The following is a 19545-nucleotide window of genomic DNA, read 5'->3' on the forward strand; positions in this document are numbered from 1 at the left end:
GCATCACTGAAAGCAGAGGTCTAATGGCACCTCCTGTAATCTGTCATGGTCTCCTGCTGGCACTCTGTGATCCCTCTAAATGGCATGTTATATGATTGGCACAGTTTATGTCCCTTATTTTAAGCCATAGGGACACAAATAGTTGGAGCATTCCTCATCTTTCTCTTGATGGTTAGTCTACTTCTCTAGAGACCCATGTTTTAAAATCTGAAATCTTAAAATGCCAATCTTCGCTGTGCTTTATGACACTCAATAAGATACAAGAATACAGATTAGGTATCCAGAGGTTTGAAACGCACACTTTCGGAGCCAATGGATAAGGAAAACAGCATTATAAGTGAATGATTAATTTGTCATATAGAATCCCAATTAGTGTAGTCAGTCATGCATCACTTAACGATGGGAATACATTCTCAGAAACGTGTCATCTGTTGTGCAAATATCATAGTGTGTACTTATACAAACCTAGATGGTATAGCCTACTCCATTATATAGGTTCATTATAATCTTTTTTCCTTCTAAAAAAAATGGGATACATGTGCAGAATGTGCAGGTTTGTTACATAGGTATACATGTGCCATAGTGGTTTGCTACACCTATCCACCTGCCCTCTAAGTTCCCTCCCCTCAACCACCCTAATAGGCCCCTAATAACCCCCTAATAGGCCCTGGTAAGTGTTGTTCCCCTCTCTGTATCCATGTATTCTCAATGTTCAACTCCCACTTAGGAGTGAGAACATGTGGCGTTTGGTTTTCCATTCCTGTGTTAGTTTGCTGAGGATAATGGCTTCCGGTTTCATCCATGTCCCCGCAAGATGATCTCATTCCTTTCTATGGCTGCATGGTATTCCATAGTGTGTACGCACCACATTTTCTTTATCTAGTCTATCACTGATGGGCATTTTGGTTGGTTCCATGTCTTTGCTATTGTAAATAGCACTGCAATAAACATACGTGTGTGGCCGGGTGCAGTGGCTCACACCTGTAATCCCAGCACTTTGGGAGGCCAAGGCGGGCAGATCACGAGGTCAGGAGTTCGAGACCAGCCTGGCCAACATAATGAAATCCTGTCTCTACTAAAAATGCAAAATATTACCTGGGTGTGGTGGCAGGTGCCTGTAATCCCAACTACTTGGGAGGCTGATGCAAGAGAATCACTTGAACCCGGGAGGCGGAGGTTGCAGTGAGCCAAGATCATGCCATTGCACGCCAGCCCAGGTGACAGTTTGAGACTCTGTCTCAAAAAAAAAGTATATATATATTTGTGTGTGTGTGTCTTTATAGTAGAATGATTTATATTCCTTTGGGTACATAGCCAGTAATGGAATTGCTGTGTCAAATGTATTTCTGATTCTAGATCCTTGAGGAATTGTCACCATACTGTCTTCCACAACAGTTGAACTAATTTACATTCCCACCAACAGTGTAAAAGTGTTCCTATTTATCCACAGCCTCACCAACACTGTTTCCTCACTTTTTAATAATTGCCATTCTGCCTGGCATGAGATAGTATCTCACTGTGGTTGGTTTTGATTAACATTTCTCTGATGATCAGTGATGTTGAGCTTTTTTTCATGTTTGTTGGCTGTGTAAATGTCTTCTTTTGAGAAGTGTCTGTTCATACCCTTTGCCCACTTTTTGATGGGGTTGTTTTTTTCTTGTACATATGTTTAAGTTCCTTGTAAATTTTAGATAATTATTAGACCTTTGTCAGATGGGTAGTTTGCAAAAATTTTCTCCCATTCTGTAGGTTGCCTGTTCACTCTGATGATAGCTTCTTTTGCTGTGCAGAAGCACTTTAGTTTAACACCATTTGTGAATTTTGGCTTTTGTTGCAATTGCTTTTGGTGTTTTTGTCATGAAGTTTTTGCCCAGGCCTATGTCCTGAATGGTGTTGCGTAGGTTTTCTTCTAGGGTTTTTATGGTTTGGGGTTTTACATTTAAGTCTTTAATTCATCCTGAGTTATTTTTTGTATAAGGTGTAAGGAAGGGGTCCAGTTTCAGTTTTCTGAATATGGCTAGCCAGTTTTCCCAGCATCATTTACTGAATAGGAGATCCTTTCCCCATTGCTTTTGTCAGGTTTGTTGAAGACCAGATGGTTGTAGATGTGTGGTGTTATTTCTGAGGTCTCTGTTCTGCTCCATTGGTCTATATGTCTGCTTTGGTACCAGTACCAATTTGTTTTGGTTTCTGTAGCCTTGTAGTATAGTCAGTCTGAAGTCAGATAGTGTGATGCCTCCAGTTTTGCTTTTTTTGCTAGGATTGTCTTGGCTATATGGGGTCTTCTTTGATTCCATATGAAATTTAACATAGTTTTTTCTAATTCTGTGAAGAATGTCAATGGTAGTTTGATGAGAATAGCATTTAATCTAGAAATCACTTTGGGCAGTATGGCCATTTTCATGATATTGATTCTTCCTATCCATGAGGATGGAATATTTTTCCATTTGTTTGTGTCCTTATTTCCTTGAGCAGTGGTTTGTAGTTGTCTTTGAAGAGGTCCTTCATGTCCTTTGTTAGCTGTGTTCCTAGGTATTTTATTCTCTTTGTAGCGATCGCCAATGGGAGTTCATTCATGATTTGGCTCTCTGCTTGCCTATTGTTGGTGTAAAGAAATGCTTGTGATTTTTGCATGTTGGTTTTGTATCCTAAGACTTTGCTGAAGTTGCTTATCAGTTCAAGAAGTTTTTGGGCTGAGATAATGGGGTTTTCTAAATATAAAATCATGTCGTCTGCAAACAGAGACAACTTGGCTCCCTCTCTTCCTATTTGAATACGCTTTATTTCTTTCTTTTGCCTGATTGCCCTGGCCAGAACTTCCAACACTATGTTGAATAGGAGTGGTGAGAGAGGGCATCCTCATCTTGTACCAGTTTTCAAAGAGAATGCTTCCAGCTTTTGCACATTCAATATGATATTGGCTGTGATTTGTCATGAATAACTCTTCGTATTTTGAGGTATGTTCCATCAATACATAGTTTATTCAGAGTTTTTAACATGGAGGGATACTGAATTTTATCAAAGGCCTTTTCTGCATCTATTGAGATAATCATGTGGTTTTTGTCTTTGGTTCTGTTTATGTGATGGATTACATTTACTGATTTACATATGTTGAACCAGGCTTGCATCCCAGGGATGAAGCCGACTTGATCATGGTGGATAAGTTTTTTGATGTGTTGCTGGATTCAGTTTGCCAGTATTTTCTTGAGGATTTTCACATTGATGTTCATCAGGGATATTGGCCTGAAGTTTTTTTGTTGTTGTGCATCTCTTCCCAGTTTTGGTATCAGGATGATGCTGGCTTCATAAAATGAGTTAGGGTAAAGTCCCTCCTTTTCAATTGTTTGGAATAGTTTCAGAAGGAAGGGTACCAGTTCCTCTTGTATTTCTGGTAGAATTCAGCTGTGAATCCACCTGGGCCCGGGCTTTTTTTGGTTGGTAGGCTATTAATTACTACCTCAATTTCAGAGCTTGTTATTGGTCTACTCAGGGATTCAATTTCTTCCTGGTTTAGTCTTGGTAGGGTGTATGCATCCAGGAATTTATTCATTTCTTCTAGATTTTCTAGTTTATTTGTGTAGAGGTGTTTATACTATTCTCTGATGGTAGTCTGTATTTCTGTGGGGTCAGTGGTGATATCCCCTTTATCGTTTTTTATTGTGTCTATCTGATTCTTCTCTCTCTTCTTATTAGTCTAGCTAGAGGTCTATTTCGTTAATCTTTAAAAAGAAAAACTGCTCTTGGATTCGTCGATTTTTTGGAGGATTTTTCCTGTCTCCATCTCCTTTAATTCTTCTCTGATCTTAGTTATTTCTTGTCTTCTCCAAGCTTTTGAATTAGTTTGCTCTTGCTTTTCTAGCTCTTTTGTGATGTTAGGGTGTCGATTTGAGATCTTTCTAGCTTTCTGATGTGGGCATTTAGACTATACATTTCCCTCTTAACACTGCATTAGCTGTGACTCAGAGATTCTGGTACATTGTCTCTTTGTTCTTATTGGTTTCAAAGAACTTCTTGATTTCTGTCTTAATTTCATTATTTACCCAGGAGTCATTCAGGAGCAGGTTGTTCAATTTCCATGAAATTGTGTGGTTTTAAGTGAGTTTCTTAATCCTGAATTCTAATCTAATTGCACTGCGTTCTCTCTTTTATTGTGACGGAGTCTTGCTCTGTCCCCCAGGCTGGAGTGCAGTGGCACGATCTCGGCTCACTGCAAGTCTGCCTCCCTGGTGCACGCCATTTTTCCTCCCTCAGCCTCCTGAGTAGCTGGGACTACAGATGCCTGCCACCACACCCGGCTAATTTTTTGTATTTTTAGTAGAGATGGGGTTTCACCATGTTAGTCAGGATGGTCTCAATCTCCTGACCTCGTGATCCACCCACCTCAGCCTCCCAAAGTGCTGGGATTACAGGCGTGAGCCATCACACCCAGCCGAGACTGTTTTTTATCATTTCAGTTCTTTCGCATTTGCTGAGGAGCATTTTACTTCCAAATATGTGGTCAATTTCAGAATAAGTGCCATGTGGTGCTGTGAAGAATGTATATTCTGTTGATTTGGGGTAGAGAGTTCTGTAAATGTCTATTAGGTCCACTTGATCCAGAGCTGAGTTCAAGTCCTGAATATCATTGTTAATTTTCTGTCTTGTTGGTCTAATATTGACAGCGGGGTGTTAAAGTCTCCCACTACTATTCTGTGGGAGTCTAAGTCTCTTTGTAGGTGTCTAAGAACTTGTTTCATGAATCTGCGGGCTCTTGTATTGGGTGCATATATATTTAGAATAGTCAGCTCTTCTTGTTGAATTGTTCCCTTTACTATTATGTAATGCCCTTCTTTGTCTTTTTTTATCTTTGTTGGTTTAAAGTCCGTTTTGTCAGAGACTAGGATTGCAACACCTGCTTTTTTATTTTTTTGCTTTCCATTTGCTTGGTAAATTTTCCTCCATCCCTTTATTTTGAGCCTGTGTGTGTCTTTGCATGTAAGATGGGTCTCCTGAACATAGCACACTGATGGGTTGCTCACTCACTGCCTCCCTTGGCTGGGGGAAAAGGGTTCCCCTTCCCCATGTGGCTCTCAGGTGGGCTGCCGTACCATACTGTTCTTCCTTCTCTCTGTGAGTCATGCCAGCCTTCTACTCTACTTTGATGAGAGAACCTGGATACCCTGGGTTGCCAATGAAGGATTCACACACTTATTATGGTTTTTTTTCGATGGGAGCCTCCAAAAGCCGCTGCTTCTAGTCAGCTTTCTTGCCCCCCGCCCCCAGCTCCATTATAATCTTATGGGACCACCATTGTGTATACATACAGTCCATCATTGACCAAAATGTTGTTATGCAGCACTTCACTAATTTTAGATTTAGATGTGGTGGTTCTCTGCAGCCAAACCCAGATGAGCCTGTAAAGCCCACCTTAAAACTTTTCTTCAGTTTTCACATACCAATCTCAATACTTTCTCTGAAGTGGGTGGTAGAAACTACTTTCAGTGGACGATAACCCATCTTATCTAAAATAACTTCCTAAGCCCCATCCCCCACTGTCCACATAGCTTCTTCTAACCCAGAAGAAGGTAAGAGGGTTCTTTGGCTTTATTATCTTTTTCTTTCCAAGGAGTGTACTGAGAATCTGGGATGCTTCATTGCTTAGTCTCCCCTCTCCCAGTCCCCAGACTGCCATTCCATCTGTGCCTTAGATGTGATTAGTGCCAATTACCTAATAACATACCTATCAAACCTCTAACAATGACCTCTGACATGACCAGCACAAGTTCTTCCAAATAGGAACTGCTGTCTTAACTGAAGTTAGGGACGTTATGTCCACTTGAGTTGGTCCAGGGCAAGAGCAGAATTCCCATTTTTTTCTGGCTTTTATTCCAGAATAATACTTAAAGATCATCTGGAGGTACTAAGCTTCCAGGGCTGTGTCTGCAGCATTTAAGTCAAACTTTGCCAGTCAGCCTATAAAGTGAATTTTTGACCAATAAGTCTGAATTTACCCAAAGTACAAACCATAGCCAAATAATCATCTGAATTAGAAGACAGATTTTTTCCCTCAGCAGTTTTATATTATTTTTATTGTTTAAAGTAGATAACCATATCCCACTCTAATGACTAGTTCCTTGAATTGTAAGCACTTTCCAGTCTTTAATGGTTTATTCTTTTATCTCAAAACAGTTAGTTATGTGCCTACATTTCACTTGTTCTCCAATGATTTGGCTTCTATACATTCAAATAAGCATTTACTAAGATTAAACATAGGCCTAACAAGGCACCGAACCTGACTCTACCTGGAGTTGATTCAGATATCCTTCAACACTTTAGGCAAATATTCACAGATAAATTTAGTGATATGGAAAAAATACCTGGTCCACATACTTCATTCCAATCTTTGGGGTTTCTTTTCTTTCTCTCTTTTTATTAAGGCTGGGACTTGTTCTGTTGCCCAGGCTAGAGTGCAGTGGCGCAATCTCGACTCACTGCAGCCTCCATCTCCTGGGCTCAAGCGATCCTCCTGCCTCAGCCTTCTAAGGAGTTGGGATTACAAGCATGAGCTGCCATGCCAGGCCAGCTGAGGGGTTTCTCAATTCAAAGGCAACAATTCATGAAACTCCTTTTAAAGTTAAAAAATATAATTTAAAGCAAATATAATTCTTTTTCAGTTATGAGTATGGAAAACACAAACAAGTTTTTCCTATTTTCTCATTCAACAACAATCATCAACACAGAAGACTTGTGTGACCAAATGAGTGGGGGGTCTCCCCACTTCAGTCAATCAATTAATTCTGCATTGGATATCAGCTGAATTCCACCAATTCAATTCTGACACTATCTACCTGGAGACAGCATCAGATCCCACAGGTTGAGGGCTCAGTCCCACAAGACTGTCTCCTCTTCAGACACCAGTTACAAGCCTGTGGCTCTGGAACTTCTGACCACCTGGATCAAGCTGGGGTTCCCAAGACCCTCTCTTTAGTTTTAATTTGCTACAGTGGCTCACAGAAATCAGGGAAACATGTTTACTGGTTTACTATGAAGGATATGGCTGGGTGCAGCAGCGCACGCCTATAATCCCAGCACTTTGGGAGCCTGGGGCAGGAGGATCACTCACTTCAGACTAATAGTTGAAGACCAGCCGGGGCAACATAGTGAGAATCTCAACAAAAAAATTTTAAAAATTAGCTGGATGTGATAGTGTGCATCTATAATCCCAGCACTTTGGAAGGCTGGGGTGGGAGGACTGCTTGAGCCCAGGATGTCCAGGCTGCAGTGAGTTATGATGGTGGCACTGCACTCCAGCCTAAGGGACAGAGCAAAACCTGTCTCTAAAAAAATACACGTGCGTGTGTGTATGGCAGATATATGTATAAATTAAAGGATATTACAAAAAAATACCAATGAAGAGATGCTTAGTGTGAAGTATGCCGGAAGGAGTGTGGAGCTTCCATGCCCTCTCTGCTACCCTACAGGAAGCTCCATATGTTTGGCTATCTGGAAGCTCTTCCTGCTTTGGGTTTTTATGGAGGCATCATTCCGCAGGCATGATTGGTTAAGTCATTGGCCACTGGCGATCAACCTAATCTTTAGGCCCTCTACCTTCCCCAGAGGTTGGTTGGGGCTGAAAGTCCCAACCCTCTAATCATGCGTTGGTCTTTCTGGTGACCAGCCCCATCCTAAAGCTACTAGGGGTTGCCAGTCATCACTCATTAGTTTAAAAAAAAAAAAAAAAAGACCTAACTTTGGAGAGTCACTTTGGATTTTAGGAATTGTATGCCAGAGAATGGAGAAGGCCAAATATATATTTTACAATATCACCCAGCTCAAACTCTCTAAATTTTCATATGAATAGAAATTTGCTTTTCCTGGGCATTCTACTGTGATCACCATCTGTCATCTACAAAAAGTGCCACCTCTTTTTAATTTTCTGGCAAATAGGTTTAGGAAAGAGACCTACTACTATATGTATCCCACAAGAACCTTGCTAAAGATAAAGAATTGCTATAATGTGAGTTAACAGTGTGGTGTCCATTCTTTACTGGGCTCTGGTGCATCTGAAAAGATTTACATGTTCATCTCCTGCCTCATTTCCCAAGACAGAACAGCCATCTTATGGTCTTCACAAATGACCAAGGCAAGCCAACATCTACTTGAAACATGGCTTTTATTATTTCCTTAGTGTGATAATCAACTGCTAACCACTTCAGGTAGATCTCTCAGAAGGGAACTTTTACGGCATCTAGTTCCTTTAGCCCACTTGATTCAGGCATATACCTGAGGAGGGAGTCAGAAGGCCTCCTCTACTGTGGGAGAAGACTCAGGATAATACTCCTATCCTTGTCCTTCATGTTTTCTTTGTTTTGTGGCTCTGTAATTTTTTCTTTGGTTCTGAATGTCCACCCAAAAAATCCATCAGTCCAACGACTGGGAACTAGCATGACTTGTAACTTCACGTACCATGTGTACACTCCCACCCCCACCTCCAGCAGGAGAGACAGGTAACATTAAAGATGAACTCCCTACACCATGGAGTCAAGCCCCTTCCTTTGCTGATCATCAGAAGATGCTGTACCTAATACGCCTTAAACTTTCTATTCCCGTAAGTTCATGATAATCGGCTTGATTTCTGCCACAGTTGGAATCACAATTTGAATGAGACACTTCCCTCACACCCCTCTGGATTTCTGTAAGTTTGGAGCAGAAATACTAGGCTTGGCAGATGTGAGGCTGTGATACCGTGAAATATATATTTGGTCTTCCTTTCCAGTTTCCTAAATACAATTCCTAAAATCCTTGGAATCTCCCAAGAGCTTATCTTTTTCTATGCTAATACTGACTGAGAGCTTCAGGGTAGGGCTGCTTACCAGAAAGTCCAAGGCAGGATTAGAGGGTTGAAACTTTTGGCCCCACCATTCAACTGCTGGGAGGGAAGAGGCACTGAAGGTCAAGCTGATCACCAATGGTCAATGGTTTAATCAACATGCCTGCGTAATGAAGCCTCCATAAAACCCCAAGATGACAGGTTTGGAGGGCTGCCTGGAGGGTGGCAGGCCCAGGGAGGGCACAGAGACTCCATGCTGCTTCCCCCATTTATGCATTTCTTCATCTGTATCCTCTGTAATATCCTTTGTAATAAATCAGTAAATATAACTGTTTGCCTGAGTTCTGCGAGCCACTCCAGCAAATTAATCAAACCCAAAGAGGAGGTTTTGGGAACCCCAATTTGAAACTGGTCAGTCAGAAGTTCTGGAGGCCTGGATCTGCGCAACTAGTGTATATGTAGAGGAGCAGCAATTTTGGGGATTGAGCCTTCACCCTGTGGGATCTGATGCTATCTCCAGGTAGATAGTGTTAGTATTAAATTAGAGGGCACCCAGCTGGTGTCCGCTGATTGGTTTCTGGGGAAAACGCCCACATTTGGTCACAGAAGCCTTCTGTGTTGATTGTTGTGGTGTGACAGCAGAGGAAAAACATAGTTTGAGTATTTTTTCCGAAACAGGCCCAAAAACTTAAAATATGAATTTCTTCAGGAGTCTGTTTGTTCAGACAAATAGAAGTCTTCATCCTACATGCCTAGAAACTTGCTTCTCCTTAACTCTAAGGGTCTTTACTTCTTTCTTTCTAGTTTTACCTGTGCTGTAAACTTAAAAGTTCTTGAAGCCAAACTCCTTTGAGTCTATGAAGGCTTACCTGCTAATTCTTTAGCATGGGCCTCTGAGGTAAGCTTACTCTTTCTTCTGAAATTAGAATATTCTTTAGGGTTCTATAACAGAATTGGTATTGTCCAGTTAAATTAAGCTTTCCAAAGCATTTATATGGGCACAGTTTTGTTTCCACAGGGTAGTAGTCATTTTTGTTGAAGCTTTAAATTAAGTTCTAAATTTCATTTTATATGGTCACCACCCAATACAAACCTGAGACAGTACAGCAAAATCACATTTACCTAGAGACCTGCTTTCTAGCACTGCAAGCATTAATAATGGTTATGAGCTCAAAACAAACAAAAACAACAAAGAAAAAGCAAAAAATAATCCCATTTTAAAACTTGACTTCAGTAGTGAATAAAAGATCCCTGAGTGCCTAGCAACAACTAAAACATCGAAGTCACTGACCAGAAGCTTGCACCCTACAATTCGCCAGTTCACAGAAAGGTTGACCAGCTGATGACTTCCTTAAGAGGTGGCCTTTTTATGCTAAAGCTGACGAGTGCTGGAAAAGTCAGACAACTGAGAAAGAGATAGGGAAATGGTCCCCAATGGCATCACTATGTCACAATGCAGATGCACTGATCAGGACAGATATGAAACATGCAAGGGCAGCCGGTGTGGTGTACCCTGTATGCAGGAGCTAAACCCATCCAATCCACCGTTCCATATCACCTACAACCACAGCCATCTCTGCCAGAAGGTACTGAGGCTAGTGATGATAAGCCCAAGATATTCAGAAATGGTTACAGTTTTTCAGTCAATTCTCTTTGAGAAAGTTAAGGTTTTGTAGCATATTCCACAGAGACTTAATCAAAGGTAAAAGTAAAAAGATCCTTGTAGAGGGTAACCCTTGACTGTTGACAAACCATCTACTCAGAGAAACTCTTCTCTGCCATCTTAGATGAGTCATTTAATAGACTCCATGTACTTCAAGGTCAACACTTCCGCTTACTCCCACCCCTTTAACTAGGAAAGACCTTTCACCAATGCTGTCTTTAGACACACATTGCAATTATTTATATTAGGATAAACTTCAAGTCATTTTCCTTTAGCATGGCCTGAGGTTAGGCCTCTTGCTCATGTTCCTTCAGGAAGATAATGGAGTCTTCTCCTAGTTGAACATGTGCAGAGCTTTTTGGAATTGCTTTTGGCCAGTAGCTGTGGCTTTCAATGTGCATTGGACACATTCCTTGCTCTCATTACCTTGGGCAGGAGTTGGGGCAGGTGCAGGGAGGGTAGGGGGACTGGGATCCATTCATGGATTGTTAAAACGTCAGGAACTCTCTTTGGCTTGGAGTTTATTTTGACTTCATTTCCTCCACTGCTCTTTATTTCTTTTCAAGTTAAAGTTTTGTTTTTCCCTCTTTAGCTTTTCCTCTGTTTGTATTCAGTTTCTTTGTAGAGCTTGCTGGGCATGTCCCTGGTTGAGCAGTGGGTTTTGGCCTGCTTTAGGCTGGGGTACCTCTCAAAAATTAACAGCAGTTGTCTTTTACTAAACACCTATTATGTTTCTGATACCACATTAATAGCTGCTTTATATATTTTATCTAATTCTCACAACCACCCTATGACATGGGTAGAATTAGTGACATTTTAGAGTAGATTGTGGCACTGAGAGGATGGTCTGTATGCTGAAAGGTATACAGCTAAGAAATGATAAGGTAAAAATCTACCTCAAAGCCCAAACTCCTTCTAGTGTACTATGGGGCCTTATGGGTAGTTTCTGTTTCAAGTTCCAGAACAGCAACTTCTCATTATTCCTCAACTTCGCTATTCTGATTTCACAACAGTGCTATTTTATCTTTTTTCTACTCAGATGTTCACCGAATTTAAATTTAAAAATTGTTTCAATCATGTGTTCATTATATATTTCTTTTCACTGGTGAAAAAATGGAAAATAAGTTAGATTCCATTTAAAAAATATTATGATTATACTTCCAAGTCTTCAGTTTACCTCTTCACTTCTGCTTCTGCTGGCATTGCTATTTAGAATATATTCAATATATAGAGTATATTCAATACCATTAAGCCTGAGGATATCGATTGCTGTTTATGTTCCATTTCCTTAGAAATCCAAGTTGTTTTGTTTTTACCCCAGAAGTTCCAGGCTTTTTAAAAAGGCAAGTCATTTTACATGGGCTAAAAGGTGCTTTATTATCTCATACAATTAATTACCATAATTAAAATTAAGTTAGATTCCTGAACATCCCCAAATATAAAAACATCTCTATGTAAGTGACAGAAACTCTTGCCTCCTTTGATATTAGAGAAACTGCTATACTGATGCAACTCAGAATTTTAAGAATTTTTAAGAGTCTACAGGATTAGATGTGAAACAACTTAAAGCTCAGTGATTTCTAATGAATAGGAAAATGATATATAATAAAACCAGATTAACAGTAAAACATCCTTGTAGAAGCTATGAATAATTAGTGTAATTAGGCAGTTTTTCCTCATTCACAACATTTTATGTTCTATAATTTTGTCATTCACAAAATGTTATGTTTTATAATTAAGGCTTGGTGTGCCTCCAGCCCAACATAGAATGTTTCCCAGCTACCTGCTGGTTGCCTACCAGTAGGTCTTGGGGCTACTGACAGAAATTCTCCTTAGCTGAGTGCATCTAGTTCTGCCCACCAATGAGCCCCTCAGCTCTCTAACAGCTTCAGGCAAGACATGGGAGACAGATATTCTGGCTAATATAAGAATGGAGAGGTTTCTTTACCCGTTTCAGAGAGTAGAAATTTTCAATAAAATCTCTGGTGTTCAGCAGTCATTGTTGCAGGATTTGGAATTTAAGACAGGTCTCATGCTGTCACCCAGGCTGGAGTGCAGTGGTGCCATCATAGCTCTGCAACCTTGAATTTCTGGGATCAAGCAATCCTCCCACCTCAGCCTCCTGAGCAGATGGAACTACAAGCATGCATCACCATGCCCAGCTAATTTTTTTAAATTTATTTTTTGTAGAGACAGAGCCTTGTTATGTTGCCCAGGCTGGTCTCAAATTCCTCACCTCAAGCAATTCTTCTGCCTTGACCTCCTAAAGTGCTGAGATTACAGGCATAAGCCAATGTGCCTGACCAAGATTTGTAATTTTTCTAGAAATCAAAGTCAGCCAGAGGCCATGGATCCTGGGTGACCTCAAGGCTGAGACCTGCTGTGTTTCCACCAAATGATGACTCCTTAATGAAGTGACCTGGCCTCTGCTTGCCTCTTCAGCTTCTTCCTGAGCAACTCTCTTCTTACTGAATTTCTTTCAGCTTCCTGAAAATACTATGCTTTTCTATCTCAGGGCTTTGGCACAATCTGTTTCTTTTGTCTGAGGTGCTTTTCTCCTCCCTCTTTACCTAACTCACATTAACCCATCTGTCAGGTTTTAGTTTAACAGCCACCTCCCCTGGAAGCTTTACTTGACTCATCAAACTATGTAGAGTCTCCTGTTTAGACATTCCCTCGGCATCCTGTACTTCTCCTTCATAACCATTGCAGGCTTATCATTATTTGTTCAATGTTTATTTTCCCATTGGACAGAAAGTTCCATAAGGGCAAGGACCATGTCTGTCTTGTTTACTGTTTTATCCCTAACACCCAGGTCAGTGGCTAGCACACGGAAGCATTTTATAAATACCAGTCAAATACAACAGTTAAACGAGAGCACTATTAACAAGACTACTGCTCTAGAACAGCCAAGAGGTGTTGTTGTACTCCTAGGACCCAATGGGAACTCTTAGAGTGCAGTGTCCTTGATCTGCAGGCTTACTGTCTTGGAATCTTTGCCTTTTCAAGACAGTTTCTGCACAATTTCCACTTCCCTCACAAGTTGTCTAGGAATACCTTGGAGCTGGCTCATTGTTGTGAATAACTCTGTGTTCTCCCTAGCTTTGAAAACTCTCAGTACACATTTTGCTACTGGACAGACCCAAAAGGTTAAGGACAACAGATTCAAAGCATCCTTCTGCCTGCATCAAAATGTTTTCCAATATCCATGTGAAGTGGCTTACAGCATACTAATTAGAACCTCCCTGAAGATAAAATTTCAAAGCTGCTATTTGGTCCCTAAAGCTGATGCTGTGCATTCTGATATTCAAATGGAATTCCTGTAAGTAGTAATCTCTGGGTGGTAGAATGATGGGTGATTTTTATTTCTCTTATAACTTTATTTTTCAATCTTTTAATATAGAATATTTTATCTGGTTGGAGGAAAAAACCCTTAAAAAAGAGAAATACACTGCACTTAGATTTCTCCTTCAGTTACATGACAAGCCATATAGAGAGACAAGCCATAAAGAGAGATACCCATTACCAAGTTCTGTCTTATCCTAAACTTTTTGCACTGCCTTGAGACTATCTAATTTTGCTTGTAGTAACATCTGTCCTAGGCATGGTATCAGTGTTTCTGCTTTGCAGCAAGGTGAAAAGAAGAAGTTATAAGAAGGGGGAAAATAACCATTGTGTAAGTGTTTAAAGCTGTTTAAAAATAACCATGGTTTAACTGTCTAAAACTGTTTAACCACAGTCTGCTGAAAAATATTCAGAGGTTAAACAGTTTTGAAAGGTATCAGTAGACATCAATATGATTGGTGTTTTCTGGCATCCCACTTCACTAAGCAAATTACTATAACCTAATACTTGGTACTGATTATATCTGAACAAAGGTAACAGACACAATATATAGATAGGAAAGTTATATTGTGTTTCTGCTTCTGACTCTCATTGCTTGGACGGAATATAATAACGCAATAAAAGATGAATTCAAGTGCTATAAAAAGCAACCAAAAAAACAGTCAGTTGTTTTAGCACCAGAGGTTTAGTAGAAAACTATTCATTTTAGGAAAAGTTTTTAAATCAAAGAGATATATACTCTCTCATCTACAATCCTAGCAAGAGAAATTCTAGAATTGTGAAGGCATGTAGAGTAGCAAAGATTAAAATTTCCCAGAAAGGCCATAATAAAGCTACACAAATATTAGTATTATCATGGAATATAAAAAAACTAGAAACACATTACATTAAGAACCAGTGAAGTATATTTTTAAAGTTTTTACTCTAAAGACTTCTTTATCAGAGCTTAAAAATGAGTTATATATGTATCCTGATGATTAAAAAAAGGCTCTAAGTTTTACAGAAAACTCTCTACGGTATGCAAATACCCATGTAACAAACCTGCACAGGTATCCCTTATATTTAAAATAAAAGCTGAAATAAAAGAACTCATAAAGTTCTATGGATTTAAACCATAAAGGAGCCATATGCATTTCAAGAGGGGCCACAGGCCCTGAACCTTCAAACTGAACAGCCTAATGAGACTTCTAAGGGAATACCTCAATGTCACTAAACCTGCATCGAGTGAGGAAAATTCTTCCCAGAATTGAGTATAAATGGAAAAAACTGAACTGAAAAAAACTGGAAAAAACTGAACTGAACTGAAAAAGCAACCCTGGGAATTTCCATTAGGAGAACTAACCCTATATTCCACATAAATCAGAGGTCACATTATTACGAATATTAATTGTTCTTGAGTTTATTAGTAGGGAAACAGAGCCATATTTCCAGAGTTTAACATTCCTTATTTTCCCACCTTAGACTGTATATTCTAACATTTGTCACATTGTCCTAATCATTTTTTTCCCTATTTCCCTCACTACACTCCAAGTGTCTTCATCGTCTTTGTTCTTAAAACACCTAAGGCAAAAATTAGCACATGCAAGTGCACAGTGAATAGTATATGAGCAAATGGGATGGATGAATGATTGAATGACACCAGTCTCTAAGAGGCCACGGACTCAAGTGGAGGAAAAAGTAGTTACAAAAACACATGTTTTCGGCCAGGCATGGTGGCTCATGCCTGTAATCCCAGCACTTTGGGAGGCCGAGGTGGGCGGATCACCTGAGGTCAGGAATTCGAGACTCCAGCCTGGCCAACATGGTGAAACCCTGTCTCTACTAAATACACAAATATTAGCTGGGCGTAGTGGCTAACGCCCATAGCCCCATTTACTCGGAAGGCTGAGGCAGGAGAACCACCTGAACCCTGGAGGCGAAGGTTGCAGTAAGCCAAGATCGTTCCACTGCACTCAGCCTGGGTGACAAGAGTGAAACTCCGTCTCAAAAAAAGAAAAAAAAAATACATGCTTTCTTTAGGCCAGGTGCTTATAAAGAGGGAATGCCCTACACTGCCCAACAGGCTTGGGGGCCAAAATATATGTTAAAGAAATAAAAGCCCTCTACCAAAGCATACATAATCCTCATGCATATTTAATTCTACAAGCCTAGAAGCATCGAGTAGCTGTTAATGCGACCATTTAAAAGTTATATTTTAAATATATTTTATGTAAGCAAAAACACTAAGAAACATCTAAAAGTTAGTTACTTTGGTGTAAGAATCCAGTTGTCTCTACTTCTGGCTGAACTAAGATCTTTAATAAACTATGCTGATCCATAATCTTATAATCACAGACTCTGAAGTAGGAATAGAAATGGAAATTGATAAATCATTTTTAAATTTTTTTTCTAATTTCCAATTTTCTCTCTAAAGATAGCTTGTAAAAATTATAATATAAACACTATTATTAATTTCAAAATAAAAATTAAGAACTCTCTATATAATTAGTCAAAATAACTAAAATTTGCTCAGCTAAAAGTCTTTAAAAATGCTCAAGAGTGAGCAAATAAAATTTGAGGCTAATAAAACAATTCTTCCCAATAAGTTCAGATTTATTAAAATGGCAAAGCTATCAGTGTTTACTGGTAACAGTTCAATCATTATAAAATGGTTTACATATTATCACATATTAAATGCATTTTTAAAATGACATAAAACAAAATATATAAAAATAGCAATTACAACACAGGAGAACCTTCAACTTTGACATACTTCTATAAATAAGAACTGACATATGTTAATCTTAAGAGATAAAGATTAATGAGGTAACATATGTAAAGTGCTTTGTCTTCCGGGGATAAAAGGTGATATGACTAATAACTCAAGATCTCAAAGTTGGGCAGGGAGGAGGTATCAGAAGGGAGGAATAAGGAAAAACATACCGTGCAAATATGAGGCCAGTGTTCAAACTGTTGTAAAATTCCTTGATTAAGGTCTTCTTTATATAACTCTTTGTAAAAATGTGGAAGCTTAGATATCCAAATGCCATTGTTATGCTTGTTTAGTATTTCCTTTATGCGGTTTTGAACCTCATCCATTTTATAAGTGTAAGAGGCAGGAGGCATGACATTGGGTTTTTCAACAGTCTGATTTAAATTATCTTTAAATTAAAAAAAATAGAATTAACCAAAATGCTTAACATTTTAGATTATCCCCATTACCTAATATTTGCATCTTCAGGTTTTGCTATAGTGTGGGCTTGTGGTAGCCAAAGGACTTAGAAGGGAGCAGGATTAGGCAGAGCAGCACCGTGACAACCTCATTCTAAGTTTTAACCCTGAAATAACCAGCAGTGTTTCTTGTGGGTCAAGAAACACCCAAAGAGGGAACCTAGTCCCTTTATTTTGCAAGGATGCTTCATAGTTTAAACATCAAGATGATCTTGCTACGTAAAGAATAATTAAATTATTTAACCAACCGTTTTCTACCTGCTGAGGAAGATTGCATTTTATATATTAGTTTACAGACAATACTGAATTTAAAGCTATATTCCACAGAACATAGGAATAATTCCTTAACAGATCAAATAACTTTTTGATCTTATACTAGTTTTGTAGAAGATAAAAAATTGCCTGAGTTTGAATATTATGATCAATTTTCACCTTTATTAATGGAAAACAAATAATTTAGCAACACACAAAAGTTAAAAAATTGATCCATCTATAATCATCATCATCCTAGCCTCAGTTTATAAACATACAAGGTTTGGAACCCACAGATAACTTTTATTTCCCCAATATCAATCATTTATCTTTCGTAAGTGTGTATTTATAAAGTTTTGGCTTTATAGCTATTTTACATTTCGTTTTTACTTAAAACTTAGAATGTGAGAGTTAATATCCCCAGAAAATAAAGAAATCTGAGTGTTTACTATAGCTGACAGTCCTGGAATTTTAAGAACTATGAAATTTATTCCAAATCTCTATGAAATTTCACTGAGATACAGATCTGAGTATATTAAATATTACCATCTATATGCAAAATATATGCATATTTTAAGCAGATAGTATCTCTGCTGGGATTCAGTAATTTTTAATTTGCAGGTAGAGACAGTCTGATTTGGGGATGCTGCCTCTGAGAATGCCAGGAAGCCCAGAGTGAGCTATTCCTTGAGGACACTTGGACGCTGACTCTGCTCTTCCACCAAAGGGCAAGATCTGGCCTTGCTAAGTCTTAGATTGGCACAGAGAAGAGAAGGCTCCAGGATATCCACATATATTTCCTATTAAGGGTATAGCTAATTTATTTAAGTTCTTCCCAAATAATGATATTAAAGGACTGGGAAGGAGGAAAAGATTAAGTTTCTCATAACTGGCCAGACCCTCCCATAATGAGAATGTGTCAGCAGCTGACCCACAGCTGTGTCTGCAAATGCACTTGCTCTGTGGGGCCACTGGGGCCATCTAAGTCCCTGCACCTTTTGTTAAACAAATTAAAGTAGTAATGGAGGTGTCCATCATGTAGGAGAGGTTGTGTACACATGTGTGCCTATCAGCTCTGCCAGGTGAACTGCAATCCTCCTGAAATAAGTCCTCTTGTTTCTGTAGAAGTAGTTTATACTAATTTAAGCTTCTAAAAGGATATTCAACTTTGCCATGTAGTCATGTTTCAGAAAATGCCTATGTAAAAGTAATTCATGTAAACAAAAATCATATTGTTCAATTAATTTCCATTAAGAAATACTGGAGATGTGTTCTTATAAAAAAAAAAAAGCATTTCAACTAAGTAAGAATCATACTTAAAGCAGCAAATAATGTAAAATCACATTTACATTTCACACACTATAAGCACTGATACGAAAACACTGTCTCCCTGGGTGGGTCTATGAGCAGGGGATTTACACATTGGTTGGAGAAGAAAAGATAACAAGTGGTTGCATTTCCAACCTTCAGATTCTTTGACTTATACTATGTCTCCTATTGTTTTCCTAACAGCCCACTTGGATTCTATTACCCAAAGAATTATTTATATTCATATTTAGATGATTAGTGGTAACTGCACACAGTTTAGGGTGCTAGCTTTTAAGTGGTGGAGTATCTGAAACTCTTTTATAAATTTAAGTCCCATATTTATACACTTTTAATCCACAGCAGATGTTTCCTTTATGTGAGGCCTCAGCCTCTGAAGTCTCAGGGGTGCACCCCCTAAGAGGTGAGAGAGTAAGGGACACAAGCATCTCTGCAGGCCACACATAGAGGTGACACAGAGTAGGGCTGGGGTGAGGAAGGCCTCAAGTCAGTGTTTAGATAATGACATCTTTGGGAGGCACCATTTTCTCTTAAGATCACTTTGATTCATGATGTAAAGAAATTAGGAAAAAGGGGAGGAAGGATATATTCCAAACAGGAGAAGGTGAGAGCAAATGTCAAAAGCCACCACCAGATATGTTTCTTGACTCCAGAAGCCAATATGTATCTCAAAAATGTTTGGAAAACATACCACTCATTTCCTTAGTAGAGGTTCTTGAGAGATGCATCTGCAAAGGTGGCTGAAGGGACGCCTTCGGGCTAAACCTAAGATATTAAAAAAAAAAAAAAAGTAAAATAAATGTAAATAACAAAGTCTATACCAAGTTTTAAACACTACACTTTTCATTTAAAGTCTCAGTGGCATTTAACAGCAAAACAAGTCATTAAAATAATTTAAAATCAGAAAAAATAAAAATAAAACCTGGCATCATCTTTCATG

General features: G+C 39.0%; 1 protein-coding gene across 2 annotated transcripts in view; it reads right to left on the reverse strand.

Moving 5' to 3' along the window:
* The window catches only part of TDRD7 (tudor domain containing 7), an 84004-nt gene that overhangs the window by 37460 nt on the left and 26999 nt on the right, over positions 1 to 19545 (reverse strand). For both annotated transcript variants that reach the window (XM_520135.7, XM_003312194.5), the window contains 2 exons: positions 19297 to 19370; positions 16740 to 16957 (listed from right to left, as the gene is read on the reverse strand). In XM_520135.7, coding sequence (XP_520135.1) covers positions 16740 to 16957; positions 19297 to 19370 — 292 coding nt within the window. The remainder of the gene's footprint in view (positions 1 to 16739; positions 16958 to 19296; positions 19371 to 19545) is intronic.

Source organism: Pan troglodytes, chromosome 11 (assembly GCF_028858775.2).
Source record: "Pan troglodytes isolate AG18354 chromosome 11, NHGRI_mPanTro3-v2.0_pri, whole genome shotgun sequence".
Classification (NCBI taxonomy): Eukaryota; Metazoa; Chordata; class Mammalia; order Primates; family Hominidae; genus Pan; species Pan troglodytes.